At 65.0% G+C, this 14,668-nt stretch overlaps 1 protein-coding gene across 1 annotated transcript; it reads right to left on the bottom strand.

Moving 5' to 3' along the window:
* Positions 1 to 308: 308 nt before the first annotated feature.
* Positions 309 to 14,326, bottom strand: SESN2 (sestrin 2). The gene is given in 11 exon segments (XM_050715166.1): positions 309 to 395; positions 484 to 628; positions 811 to 1,001; positions 1,216 to 1,331; positions 1,518 to 1,668; positions 1,908 to 2,117; positions 2,424 to 2,606; positions 3,019 to 3,216; positions 4,065 to 4,130; positions 13,747 to 14,307; positions 14,309 to 14,326. Coding segments are annotated over 11 exon segments (1,926 nt in total).
* Positions 14,327 to 14,668: the final 342 nt, after the last annotated feature.

Below are 14,668 nucleotides of genomic sequence, written 5' to 3'. Positions count from 1 at the left end.
TGGCTTCATCGGGGTTCGCCCCAAGCAAGGCACGGAGTGGTCGAGCACCCCCAGCACCTCCACCAAGCCCCAGGGGGGGCACACAGGCACGGCCGGGCTCTTCCCAGCACCGGCAGCTTCGTGGGGGTCCCCCCAGTCCTGGGATAAGGGGCAGGGGAAGGGGACGTCCCCCCCTTTTTCCTTCCCCAGCTCCACGCCCCGTAAGGCAGGAGGCGATGCAGCAGCAAAGTCTTTAAGGCCCCGGCTCCCCCCCGTCCCCCCCCCCGGCGGTGGGGGCAGGAGGAGGAAGAGGAGGGAGCGGGGGGCCGTCAGGTCATGTAGCGGGTGACGGCGCGCAGGGCGTAGAGCAGAGCCGCCTGCATGCGAGCCTCCAGCAGCAGCAGGTTGATGTGAACCTGGGGGGGGGGGGGGGGACAGCGGGGTCAGGGCTGGGGGCTCAGCACCCCCCCAGCCCCGCGGGAGGGAAAGGGGACGGGGCAGCACCTTCTCCGAGTGTTTGAAGTGCCTCCAGAACTGCGCGTACATCCGCTTGGTCGTCTTCTCCGGGTAGCAGGCCACCGTCTTGATGTAGATCTTGAGGCTGCGCTCCAGGAGCTGGTTCACCTCCCCGTAGTCGTAGTCATCGTACCTTGGGGGTGGGGGGGGACACAGAGGAGGGCACGTCACCCCAGCCCCCACACGTCTGCGCACCCAGGACCTTCCCCGGACCCCCGTCCCCTACCGGCACGGCGTTTCGTTAGCCTCATCCTGCACGGTGGGAGAGGTGCGGGGCTCAGCCCAGCGCACACCGGGGGCTCCTCGGGGACCTACCGGATGCCGAAGACGCAGTGGACGTAGTTCCAGATGGCCCGGCGCAGCATGGAGGTGTCCACGCCGCAGTGCATGGCGATGGTGTTGTAGGTGAGGTTGTAAACCACCTGGAACTTCTCGTCCAGGAGCTGCCCCACGTCGGGGTACAGGCGGTTGATGAGCGAGTAGCCGTGGTCCTCCCAGGTGTAATCCTGCCGGAGAAAGGATGCTGGGCTAGGTGCTTCATGGGGGATAAAATCAGGTCACGATCCCCCCCATTTCGCTGAGGTCCCCCCAAATCTTAGCAGCTGGTGGCTGCTAAGCCGAGGTGGCTCCAGCCCGGTCCCAGCCCCGTGCACCGGCGGTGCCGGGACCCCGCCGCACCCCCATGGGACGAGCAGGAGCCGCCACCCCACGCCCACCCACCTGCGCACGGAAAGTGGGGGGCGCCTGCTCGCCCCGCCGCGTGAAGTCCTTGTAGCCGAACTCGGGGTCCTCCACGAAGCACAGGACGCTGGACTGCAGCGAGTGGTCGGCGAGGTCTGCAAGGCACGGCCGTGAGCCGCGGGGCGCACCCGGACAGAGCCAGCCCCCAGCATCCTGCACCCACCTGGGGCCGCATCCCGCACCCACCGTGGGGACCCCAGCGCCTGCCCCCCCCCCCCCGAGCTCCCCAGCCCGCAGGGACCCCCGCTCCCGGCCAGCTGCATGTCCTTGCACCTCCTCACCCGAGGGAGCCACCAGCAAGCTCTCCGTCTTCTCCAGCTCAAAGCGCGTGGCCATCTCCTCTTGCGTGACGCCCTCCTCCTCCTGCTGGCTCTCCTGCAGCAGCTTCATTCGCTCCATCAGCGCCTCCACCTCCTGCAGGGCGTCCTTGCCCTGGGGTGGGCAAGAGCAGAACGAACACTGCTTGAAGCCCAGCGAGGTTGCAGGGGGGTTGCAAGCACAGTGTCCCCCCCACACACACACCTTGCAAAGGGCTGGCCCCACAGTGCAGGGCAGACGGAGCTGCTCCGGTGACGGCACCAGGGGACATCCACCGCCCTGCAGGGGACACGCTCCAGCCCCCCTACCACGCCGTCCCCTTCCCTCTCCACGCAGGGAAGCCCCCCCCTTACCCCCGAGCACCCCATGCTGTCCTCAGAGGCAGGGCTGCTGTCGCCGTGGGGCGAGGGGGGCCTGCCGCTGTGCCCCCCGTCCTGCTCCGCCTCGGGGTTGATGCCGCAGCCGAACACGAAGGAGGCGAGCGAGTGGTAGTGGGTGAGGAGCACCAGGGCTTGCACCAGCTCCGCCAGCGACCAGCTGTGCTCCCCCGTCTTCAGCAGAGCCTGCGGGGAGGGGATGCAAACGGGGTCAGGCTCGGTCCCCCCAACACCCCACAGCCAGGATAAGCAGGGGGGCGGGAGGGCGTTTGGGATGTGCCCCCCAAAAACCAGGGGATCTCAGCAGGAGGACAGCCCCCAGCCAGGTGGGACAAGCCACCCCTTCCCCATCCACCCAGCGCAGCACAGACCCTGCCCTCCAGCTTATGGATTTTCCTCCCCACCCCCCGGCCCTGAAAGGGCCATACCCTGGGACGTGGCCCCAAATGCCACGTGTTTTGGGGGCGTTGAGCCCTCGGCACCCGCTCTCACCTCGATGTGCTCCTTGGTGATGAGCCAGGGCCGGTGTGCCAGCAGCTTGTTGATCTCGTTGAGGTTCCTGAGCTTCTGGGGGGCGCAGTGCAGCCCCTGCAGCCACGCCGGGTTGCCCCCCACCTGCAGGAACTCCCCCATGTGCAGACCCACCAGGTAGGAGCACTGGTGCCGGGCTGCTGCCTGCGGGGAGATCCAAGCAGTCAAGCCCCCCCACCCCAGTACAGCCCAGGGCCCCCCCAACCCCGCTACAAGCCCTTGGAGAAGCCACCCCCCCCCCCCCCCATCACCCACAGGGGGCTTCTCTGGGGATGAGGATCTGGACAGGGGGCTCTGCCCCTCCCCCCCCAAACCAGTCCCCAGCTGCCCTGGGGACAAGGGGTGCTGGCACCCCTGGACGTGCACCCCAGGACCAACCCTAAAAGGGGCTTTCGAGCTTTTGGGACCACCGCCCAGAGGGGTGCCCACCCGTGGGGTCCCACACACCCCTACCTCCAAACAGGACCCCAGCGGAGCTGCTGGGACCGCACAAATCCCCCCGGGACCCCATGGGACCCCCCCCCTCCCCACAGGCCGTGCCCGGCCCCGTGCTCACCATGATGGCGATGTAGTGGCGCTTGTGGTAGGGCAGGGGCCCGTCCATGCGCAGCAGGAGGTACTGGGTCTTCCAGAAGCTGCTGAGGTACTGGGGGTGCAGCCCCATGACCATGGTGATGTTGTCCACCCGCCCCGCCGAGACGAAGGCTTCGATCAGGAGCTGCCGCCGGCTGCTCTCCACGCCTTCCTGCAGGATCTGCGGGGCACGGGGTGAGGACAGGACCCCTCCGCCACCACCCCCAAAACATCCGACACCCCCACGGGGCAGCGCCCAGCGGCGGTGCCCACGCACCGAGGAGCACCCAGACCCCTGGTGGGGGGGGGGGGGGGGGACACTCACCCCTCCGGCTGTGCCCAGCCGCCTGCCCGCCGCCCGGTACGGGCACCCTTGGGTGCCCCCAGACCCTACAGCCGTCCCCCCGGCCCCATGGGGCAGGTGGCCAGTGGGGGTCCCCATGGCGGCCCCGCTCAGCGCAGCGGCGGCGGGTTGTTTATTTGGTGGGGAGGAGATGGGGCTCGGCCCCCCACCCCCCCCCGCCTCGCGGTGACGAAACCCCGGCGTTATCTCTGCCCGAGGAGGAACCATCTGGGACAGCGGCCCCGGGAGCTGAGATAGGGCTGCGGGGGAGAGCAGGGGGTTTGGGGCACAGCCCCCCGATGGGTGGGGGGCGGGAGGAGGGTGGAGCCCTCTTGGGAGGGGGGTGGAGAACACGGCTGCGCTTGGACGAGCGGGGAAACTGAGGCACGGGCAGGAAGACACCGGGGTGAGGCAACAGAGCTGCTCTCCCAGTCCTAAAGAGCCTCGCCCCCAAACTGGGTGACCCTTCCCCATCACACTCCCCCTCATCACACCCCCCCACCCCCCCCCCCCACTCCCTCCCCAGCACCCCACCCTTGGGTGCCAGCCCCCCGGGGGCGCAAACCACCAGTTAACCCCCCCCCCAAACCCACTGGGCTGCCACCATGTCCCCTCCAGCTGCTCCCCCCCAGCGCAGGGACCCCACACCCCAAAAGCGACCAACGTCCCCCCCCCCCCCCCCTTACCTCCTCCACGGGGATGAAGGCGCTGGGCCCCCTCCCCAGCTGCCGGGGGACTTTGATCCCTCTGTCCTAGGGAGGAAGAAGCGGTGGCATCAGCGCCGTGCCGCCGAGTGGCCCCGTGGGACGCGGGGCTGGCCCCGGAAGGGTGACTCAGACCCGTGGGACACGGCGAGCCGGCCGGGCACCCCGTAGCCATCGCCCCTGGGCTGTTGCATCAGTCCCGGCGGTGCCTGATGAAATCCTGCCGGGGTGTTGCTCTGCCACCCCCCGGCACGGCGGCGGAGCCCGAGGTGTGACACGGGGTGACGGCACCGGGACGCAGGCGGCGTGGCTGCCCCGCGGCTCCGTCTGCCGCCCCGGCGTTAATAAATAATAAAAATAAAATCAGAGCCCCGGGGACAGCGGCAGGCCCCAGGCACAGCACGGCAGTGCCGCGTCCCGGGTGTTGGGGTTTGCAATTAGTGCAAATTCAGCGCCCCGGGGGGGTTCCTGCTCCCACCCCCAGCACAAAATGCCAATAAACATCTGCACAGCCTTCACCCCGCCCCGCCCCCCCCCCGTTAAACCAGGAGCAAGCCACCAGCTCGGCTGCTTTCCCGAGCCCAGCTCCTTTTTAAAGCCCCCTGGTTTAAGACTGCACCCCCAGCACATTTCACCCATGCCACATTTTCCCCAAACCCCAATTTTTTCTGCTCTGCTCGTCCCTAGGTGCAGGGGGGGGGGGGGGGAAATGCACACATCCAGCTGCACCCCACCTGCACAACGGGACCAGGACCCCCCCCCAGCCCTCCTGCTGGAACCCCCGGAGGTGGAAGACGGGGATGGAGCCGAGCCTGACCCCCCCCATCCCAGCCCCACACCACCGGGCTGTGTCCCCCACCCCCCCCCTTGCAATCACAGCAACACCCATGGGTGCCAACCACAACCCGGGGGGGGGGGGGGGGGGGGGGGGGGGCACAGCGCCTGGCCCCGGGCTCATCCCGCTGCAGGATCTGCATTTGGGAAGAGGACGGGAAATTATGGGATGTGCCCGGGGACCTGCGGGAAGGAAGCTGCAGAGGAAAACCACAAAGCTAAACCAACCCATTCCCCACTTAGGATTTCAACTCCCTCCAAACAGATCCCTTGAAGAACACTAAAATAACCCCCCCCCCAAAAAAAAAAAAACCAAAAAACCTACAGAAAGCCCACAGCCAGGTCTGGGAGAAAGGGGGATGGAAGAAACAAGGTGAAACACGGGGCAAGGCACAGGGTGGGCAGCACCGGGACCTGAGCGCGCTTCGCTGCGCTACAAGAGCTGAGCAGGGGATGGGGCACTGCCCTGCCAACGCAGGGAAGGGGAACGGCCCTGGCTTGGGTTAGGGCCGGGCAGGGCAGCAGCAGCTCAGAGCAGAAAGGGGCGCTCAGCAGATCAGCACCAGCAGCGTTTCCTCCGACCCATGCTGCGGATGCAGGCGCTGGCAGCACCTGCGTGTGGGCACGGCCGCTGCCCCGGCAGGGAAGCACCAACATCCCCTTCCCTGCAGAAATCCCCCAGCTCTGGGGTCCCCTGGGTCCCTCAGCCAGCGGGACCCGGGGTGGCACCGAGCTGCTGGGACCTGCTCCTGGCCGCAGGGCTGCTCCCGGTCACCTCCCCTGGGACTCTGAGCAGGAGCCCAGCTCTGCTGCCCAAAGCCGGGGGCAGCACCGCGGTGCCTCGGCCCCCAGCCCTTGCCCATCGCATCCCGGCCACCCCGGGCAAACGGCACGCGGTGCTTGGCCACCGAAGCCCAGCTCCTGCCAACCCCACGCATCCCCTGCCTGCGAGCTCCGGAGTCCATCCCTGTGCGGCACCGTGCTCAAAATAGCCGCGTCCCGTTTTGGTGACAGCAAGGGGGGGGGGGTCACAGCACAGGGCTGGGTGCCCCCGCCCCAGGGGCACCTCTGGGCACAGCTGCTGCGGGCAAACGCAGCCCCAGCCCGAGCAAAGCCTCAAGGCACGCCTGGCCGCCCGCCAGCCTCCACAGCCCGAAATAAACGGCTCGTGGAGGGGGGCAGCGGGGTGCTGTCAGCACCCTCCTTGGGAGGGAAGCAGGGGCCCCAGGGCTGTGGGGAGCTGCCTCTGCTCACAGGGCAGCCCCGGGCTGCGGGGCAAAAGCACTGAGCTGGGAGCTGCAGCAGGGACCAGCGGCACGGCTGCTGCTCCTGGGCACGGGGTGAAGGCACGGCCCTTGTTTTGTTGCATTCCTCTCTCCTGGAACCACACAGAAATCCTCTCCCCATCCCAACTGCCCCATTCTCCCTTCCCAACCCCACATCCCTCCACCCCTGGATAATTCAAAGGCTCCCCGGGGTGGGCAGGGCACGGCCAACGCAGCGCCGTGGCTGGGCGAGAGGCAGGAAACGTGCAGCACCAGCGCAAGAAAAGCAAGCGCATCACTCAGCGCCATCCTCCAAAGCCAAGAAGCCTCCAGGGAGGCAGGCACGCTCCTTGCAGCCCACCAACACGAGGGAAACTCGAAGCGCAGCTCTGCCCCCGGCCCCGCGCTCAGCAGCCAGCACCACGCCTGGCACAAAGCACGTGGCCCCGTGCAAGCGTATTCACCTGCAGGACACGGGACATGGCACGGCACGACGAGGGTGCTGGGACAGGCGGGGATGCTGACGGCAGGGCAGCACGTCCCACCCTCAGTGGGTGGCCAGGAGCTTCCCCGGGCTCTTCTTGGAGGTGCCCAGCAAAGGGAAGAGCCCCGTGGCCGCCTCCTGGCTCCCCCGGGGAGAGGCTCGGGCACGAGCGCCGCTCCCGCCGGCTGCCCCCACAGCACTAGGGAGGCGGTGGGCGGCCGCGGGGCACCCCAAGCCGAGCGGGGATGGGGCGTGGGGTGGCACGAGGTGGGCAGGCAGCAGCTGTCAGCGCGGCCACGCGCTCCCCACGTGATGGGCAGCAAGGCTCCGGGGGCTCCGACGGCTGCACCTGGCCAGGGCTGTGACCAGCACAGCCCCACGGGCACCCCAGCGGCACCCGCGTCCCCGCGGTGCTGAGCGCACGGGATGGCCCTGCCCTGAGTCACCGCAGGGTGACGGCAAGACCAGGCTCGTGCCATCGCTGCCGCGGGTGCTGAGGTGGCCGCTCTGACTCACGGCTGCCAGACCTGTGGGGAAAGAGCTGCTTCGGTGCTCCGAGAGGCTGCCCGGGATGGGGAGCAAAGGAAAAACCTCACAAACAAAGCTGCGGGACCCCAAAGGCTTCAAACGCTGAAAGCAGCAGGGAGCCGGAGAGCGCAAGCCATCCCGCTGCGTTTTGGTGACAGCCCAGGGTGACCTTTGAAGGTGCATTTTAATCATTGCTGCGCGGAGGCTTGTAATGTTTTGCTGCATTAAGCAATCCTTTAGGGGCACTGCGCTTAACCCTCGCTGCGCTGCCGCAAAACAGCAGCTCACCGCCCGCTTCTGCCGCTGGGGAAACTGAGGCACGGCTCCGATGCTTGATCCCGTGGCAGTCCCACAGCCCGCTGCCGGGCAGTGGTGGGCACGGGGTGGCCGGAGGGTCTCCAGCCCCGAGCAAGCGGCCAGGGAAGGAGTTAATGCCCCGGGAGCGGGAGGACGTGGTGCCAAGCAGAGCCCTGGCGCTTGTGCCAGTGCTTAGTCAGGTGTTGGAAAATCGTTCCCGATAAGGAGAGGTTAAACAAACACCAGCGCAGATGCCCCACAGAGCGGGTTCGCTCCTCCAAAAACCGTCGCTCGGCCCCGAGGCCATCCCAGGCTGTACCGGGGGGCGAGAACAGCGCCGGGTCCCGGCCCCGCTGACGCACGGAGCCGACACACGAGTGCAACCCCCGGGCACCAAGGGCAGCGGCTGCCCCACCGGCACCGGCCCCTGCCGCACCCCCAAAACGAGCCCTACTAATAGGGGTAACTCCAAGCTTGTTGGCAGATGCAGCAGGGGAGTCCTGCAGAGCCCCACAGACATCCCACTGGCCTCCCAGCGCAAAAACCCTGGAGCTGTGCAAGACCTTCCCCAGGCCTCCGGGTGGACAGGGAGCTCAGAGAGGTCCCAAACCCAGCCACGCAGGACCCGGCGCATTGGTGCCCTGCCCTAGAGACTGCTCGCGGCTGTCCCCATCTACACGGTGGCCCAGACCCCTGGGGCAGGGACCGAGCACTTTGTGCTGGTGCAACCCACCAGGGAGCACGACACAGGCTGGGTCCCCAACTCATTCCCAGCCCTGCTCCAAAACCCGCTCCTGCCCCAAACTCCAGCAGGAGCAGCCCCACGGGCTGCCTGGCTGAGTGCAGGCACCGCGGTTATTTATTGCCCCCCCCCCCCCACCTTCCTGACGGGCTGCCGGGGGGGCACAGCAGCCAAACGGGGCCAAGAACTCCAAATTCAGCTCTGAAACGCTACAAGACCGACCCGCAGAGCCACCAGAGAACTGCAGCACAGGCAGAACAACGGGACAGACCCACAAGACCCCACAGCTGCCCACCCAGGAGGCACAGGCACGTTCCCCCCCCCCGCCTCAGTTTCCCCTCGGTTCCCCCCCAGGCCTGGGGGCAGGGCGCCCACCCCACTGCGCACCCGCTCCCGGAGGGTGCTGGAGACCCCAAAACCGCCCTGTGCGGCCACCCCAACACCCCCTACCAGGGCAGGGCCACCCCACCCACAGGCGCTCCCCACACCCCCCTCTCCTCCCCCTTGGCCAAGCAACCCCATAAACACCCCCGAGAGCCGCGCAAGCACCCGGGGGGCCCCAGACCCCCACCCCTGCAGGACCCCGCAGCGCAGCCACCCGCACAAACAGGGCGGGCAGGGGGGCAGCAGCACGGCCCCACAGCCCAGCGGCGTTCTCACCCTGCCGGCCCCATCCCCGAGGGCGGCGAGCCCGGCTCTTACCTCCTCGCCCCGCAGCGCCCCGCACCCCAAACGCTCCTCCAGCCCCGAGGGGCAGCGCTGCGAGCCGGCCACCAGCATGGCACCGGGATGGGGGCACGGGCACGGGGCTAGGCGGCTGCCATGGCTGCGGGATCGGGCCCCGGGGGGGGGGGTGGGCGCGGGATCGGGCCCCGGGGGGCTGCGGGATCAGGATCGGGCCCCGGGGGCTGCGGGAGCCGGGCGCGCCCCGGGCGCTCCGTTCATAAAGCCGGGAGCGTGGGAAGCGGCCCCGCCCCGCCCCTCGCCTCCGCCAATGGGGCCGCGGGGGTGTGGCCACCGCCCGCCCGCCCAGCCAATTAGGGAGGGGAGGCGCGCGGGGGATGCTGGGGGGTGTAGTTTTTGTTAACGGGGGGGTGAGCGGAGAGGGGCTCGGGAAAGGGGTTCGGGGCTCAAAGGGGTGGCGCTGGGGCCAGGGAGGAAATATAAAATAAAGTAAAATGAAGTAAATAAAGTAAAATAAAGTAAATAAACTAAACAGAATAAAATAAAGAAAAGAAAATACAAAATAAAACAAAGTAGAGTGAAATAAAATAAAATAAAAATAAAATAAACTGTTTATGGGCAGTGGTGTTTGTCCGAAGCTGCTGCCCCCCTCCCACCGTGGCTCGGTGCCACCACCAGCAGTCCCTGGGTTCCCCCCTCCCGTGCCCCTGCCTCTGCACAGGGCAGGTGGATTTAACGGGGTGCAGAGACGCAACAGGAGCTGCGGGAGCAGCTTTTTTCTCCCTTTCCCTGCGAGGCATGGCCTCCTGTCCCACCAGAGCGCCAGCTCCCAGCCACCCCAGCACCAAACCCTTGCAAGAAAAGAAGGGAAAATAAGCCAAAAAAAAAAAAAAAAAAAAAAAGCCAAACACAACCCGAGCCCCAGCAGCCCCAGACAGCGGCGCTGATAACAATCTGGTGCTGCTTGACAGCCCGCACATGGCAAAGTCCAGCAAACAGCAGTCCCTGCACAAACAACTCAGGGTTTGCCTGGCAACAGCCTCCTCCGGCTCAGTTCTGCGCTGCTGCCAGTGAAGCCACCGTGTCCGCAGCCTCGCCAGCACGGTGCCGGTGGCACAGCCACAGCCCGCTCACCACGGCACGCTCGCTGCCGTGCCAGCCCCAAGGAGGACGAGGTTTGAAGCTCTCGGCTGCTCCCTTCCCCGGGCACGGGGCTCCGCAGACACCCCCAGCTGTTTTTAGGGGTGTTTTGGAAGTGCGGCTCTGCAGCAGGGCTGCGGGGTCTGGGCGGTGTTCGGGGCGAGGACGTCGTCTCCTTCTTGCCCACCTCCCTGGGCAAAGCTGCTGGCTCTGGGTTCGCACTGGTGTGATTTGGGAGGGGGTTTGGGTTTTTAGTTGTGCCTGATCTGAGCCCTGAGCCAACACCCAGGCTGTGCCTGCTCTGAGTGGAACCCGGCCCCACAAGCCCCCCCCAGGGCCCGGTGTTGCCATTTCAGCCCCCCTCACCCAGCTCTAAATGGCTACAGAGGGGAGCCTGCCCCACCAGCCGCGGGGGAACTGCAGCACTTTTTGGGGTACAGGGTGCTGGGGATGTTGCAGGGCCACAGAGGGGCAACCCCCGGCTCCCCAAATCTTCATCATCCACCCAGGGGAGCCACCGGTTCCCGATTTACCCCGGCTGCTCACAGGGAGGTCCACCTGGGGTTCGTCCACCCCAGCGGCAGGGCTGGAGGTCAGGGGCCGAATTCTGCTCCGGCTCAGCTCTCTGCTGGGAGCGGCAGCAACAGCTTGCCGAGCAGCTGGGCATCGGGACGTGGCAGTAATCAGCATGGGGCCGAGCACTCGGGGGCTCAGCGGGGCCGGATATAACCTGGGGTGCTCCCGCTCCCCACCCTGGTAATGAGCACCTGGTGCCGTGGGTGTTTGGGGGAAAGCAGGGCACTAATAGCCCAAAGCCCCTCTTCTCCCCCAGAACTGCCCCGTGAGTGTCAGCTGGGAGCCTGGCCTGGGTCACCCCCATGGCAGAGCCCCCATCCCGTTACCAGCCCCAAATCCACAGGATGGCAGCCGGGGAGGGGATGCGTGTGCGGCCCCGAGGCGGGAGCGCAGGAGCCAAGAGCGCAGCCCCGGTGGCCACAGGTGTCTTCGAGCCAGGGCGGTGTCATTTCAGGTGGACACACGCACAGCACAGCCCCGGCAGGTTTGCCCCATTTCGGGGGCCGAGGGGGGCAGAAGGAAACGATCCCCGGGTGAGCCCCAGCACCCAGTCCAGCTCCAACACCCGCTCCTGCGGCTGGAAAGTGCCAAGACGCTGCCGGGTGCCCAGCGGGGGCCACCTGAGGCCACGAGCTCTGGTTTGCTCCGAGTACATCAGCCCGGAGCTGAAATCCACCCCTTGCTCTGCAGCACGGCGGGGGGCTGCATCTGAAACCCCTCTGTGCCCCCCAGCAAGCTCGGGACATGAGGGACCAGAGGCTGAGATGCGCCTGGGCACCCCAGGGCTGCAACCCCGGGGCTAGTGATGCTGCCAGGCATTTAATATAAAAACACCCCACCAGAAGGCACCGAGGGCTGTGCCAGGAGGATGTTCACCCAGGGCTTGGCCAGCGCCGTGCCCTGCGTGAGAGGAGGGCAGGAGGGGCTGCGTGCGGCCGGCTGTGCACTCGCTCGGCAATAAGGAGCGGCACGCGATTCCCCCATCTGCTCCGCAGCCCCAGGTCAGCCGACCCCGGACGATTAGAGGCGCGTTACCTGCAGCCTCAGCACTTTTCCTGGCCTGTTTGCAGTGCTCCTTCCCACGTAGCAGCCGGCTTGGGCTGTCAGCAGCTTTTCCCCCGCCTCGAGAGCAGCCTGGCAGAAGGAGGTGACCTGCCGCCACCTCTGAGCCGTGAGGGGCCGGTACCCGCTGTGCCCGGTACCCGCTGTGCCTGGTGCTGGTGTGAGCTGGCTCCAAAGATTTCTCCAGCCCCTTCCCATTGCAAATCCCTTCTATCCACACCCTTTTGTGCTTATTCTGTAGGAAAAATGAAAAAAAAAATACAAAACATCCAAAAATACCCCCGGAGCCCGTGCATTTGGTTAAGCATCCCACTCTCCTTAGCCAGGATGAAATTTCCCAGGTTAGAAAAGTCAGGAAACCCTCGGCAGCTTCTCTCTGCTTGCTGCCTTTCGCACTCCAGCACGCTGCAGGAGCTCGGGGCTGTGCCAAAAACCCACCACCACGCTCAGGCTGACTTCACCCAGGTTATCCCAGCTCCAGCAGGTTGCCCAGGAGGGGAGCCTGGCCCCAGGGCTGCTTCTGGAGCCGAGCATCCCCAGGAGGAAGCAGCGGAGCCAGAAGCGAACCCGGGTGATCCTGGGCGGTGCCCAAGCAGGCTGCAGCACCTCGAGTCCTTTCATCCTGCGAGCCTCATCCAAGAGCACTTGAGGTGTTATGTTTTGCCCCAGTTTGAGCATATTAATGCTAGGAAATAAAATGCAACAGGGGTTTTTCCCTGTGCTAATAACACACGTGTACCTGGCTGCACAGAGACTCGTTACGATATTCATTGGAAAAAGGGTGGCAAAGGAGAGGCAACATTTCCTCGAGGGGAAACCCAGAGCAGAACCCAAACACCCTGTTTCCAGAAGCCCCGATCATGGGAAACATGCAACGGCTCACTAATTATTCAGGGAGCGAGAGCGCCCTAGTTAACGAGATGCTGACTGTACAAGTCTGTTGATTTAGTTCCACGGCGCGCGGTAAGAAAGCTAAACAGGAAGGCAGCCGGATTGCTCAAGATAAGTCACCTTAGAGCAAACAGCGAGTTTGTCTGGGGTGAGCCGCTGCCTTGCCTGGCCCCTGGGACCCCGTTGGCCTGGTGTCCAGCCGGGCCAAACCCCAAGGACGAAGGCAGGCACCGCGGGACCGTGCAGGGGGCTGCTGGGGCACCTGGTGAACCCGTTCGTGTTCCCTCTGCGCTTTGCTCCTGTCCAGAGACTGGTACCCCGAGCATCTGGCCTTGATGGGATGCAGTAAGGGTGCCCGGCCTCTTTATGGGGTGCAGGGAATTTCCCTGCCAGAGGAAATGGAGCCTGACAGAGATTGGGTTGCTTGGAGCACGGAGGGGAGCTAAGCCAGAGCATGGTCCTCAGCTCTGCAGCACCACCCGCACCAGCAGGAGCTGCAGGCGCTCGGGACCTGCACGGCACACAGGTGGACGTAGCTCCAGCAGCACGAACACAACAGGAACAGTGGCTTGCACTGGTTTGTACTGGCGAAGGGCTCCTCGTGGCTCTGGAGCCTTCTCCAGCAGCAGGGGGGAGGAGGAGAGCCCTGACGTGCCGCAGCAGCGGGTACCAAATCCTGCAGACCGCTCTGGCACTGGCGAGGGCTGGGGCTGCAGCCAAAACGCCTTTGGACTCCTGGCCCTGCAGAGATTTCCTTGGGCAGGAGGCAAAGGGCAGCCGAGCCTCCTGTGCAGACACCTCTCACGGCACCATCCCAAGGCCATGCCGGACCTTCCCCACCCCGAAGCCCCCGAACCACTCCCGGAGCAGCCCCCGCTCCCCGCTCTGGCCTCTTCAGCCCGCTCGTGTCGCTGCTCCGACCAGCGGGGCGTGCTGCCTTCCTCCCCTCCCCTCCAAAACAAGGCTGGTGCTCACCTCTCCTGGACCAGCTACAAAACAAGTTCCTGACGCTTTGAAGGATTCTAAGAGCCTTAGTTGTTTTCTTTTAAGGCACTACAGCCCAAACCTGCTGCCCCTAGGGCATGCCACGTGAGCCAGCACCCCCAGAAAGCCCCAGCAATTAGGTGAGGAGGGGAAGGGAGCGCGTTTCTGGGTAATTACGGGCTGGTTACGTCGGTTTATTTCTGCTGTGGTTTTACTGCTGCTGCAGGTACACGCTGTCAGGCTGCAAAAGAGTTTATTCATTCACATATTAAAGCCCCAGCTCCTTGCCAAGGGGCCTGTAAGTTTGGAGAGCAGACATTTATTCAAGTAATTACTTTAAAAAAAAACACACACGCAACTAATCCTCTCGGTTAGTAGATCTCAAGAAATGCTTTGCAAGAGGTTTTCACTGTGCCCTGAAGACCCAGCCACCTTCAGCTGCCCAGGTCAGCACTCCTGAAACTGCAGCCTTTGAGCTTCGGGATCCTCGGGACGGGGAGAGGTTCCTGCCAGAGGCAGGTGAGGGGCAGCCAAACACGAGCTCACCTGAAGCTGGTGGAGCGGGGAGCAGCACCGACCTGGAAGTCTCATTTTTGACCCCAGTTTCAGGTGGCTGAGATCAGTACGTAACGCCGTTTTCAAGCGCATTCAACTGCTGTCAAAATCGTATTTTCCTAAAGCTTTGAAATAGAAATGGAGTAATCACAACCCCAAATAATAAATGTATGTATAGAGAGAGATATCCTTCTGCAAACATTCAAACTGCTTTAGAAGCAGTGGATAAACCGCAGAGAGAAGGAAGTGTGTGCTAGCAGATAAAGGCAGGAGCCAGTCACTTCTCACCCAAGGCCTGGCTGGGAATTGCAAAAATTGCCCGCAACCCACTCAAAATCCTCCCTGCAGCTCCACCAGGGCGGACTCGAGGTGGCCCCTTGGAGACGCAGAGCAAGGGCTGGGGGCTCTTAGAGCGGCCCCAGCTCTCCCCGCGGACTCGGAGCCGAGCCTTGGGCAAATCAGCCCTTATCTGCCTCCCTACCTGCTGTAAACGGGGATAATTGGGCACGCTCAAGGATACAGCAGCGAGGTTTGCGCTGCCCTC

This window comes from Cygnus atratus, chromosome 23, assembly GCF_013377495.2.
Source record: "Cygnus atratus isolate AKBS03 ecotype Queensland, Australia chromosome 23, CAtr_DNAZoo_HiC_assembly, whole genome shotgun sequence".
Lineage (NCBI taxonomy): Eukaryota > Metazoa > Chordata > Aves > Anseriformes > Anatidae > Cygnus > Cygnus atratus.
Note: the sequence above shows the minus strand (reverse complement) of the source record. Positions and strands in the feature narration are given on the sequence as shown.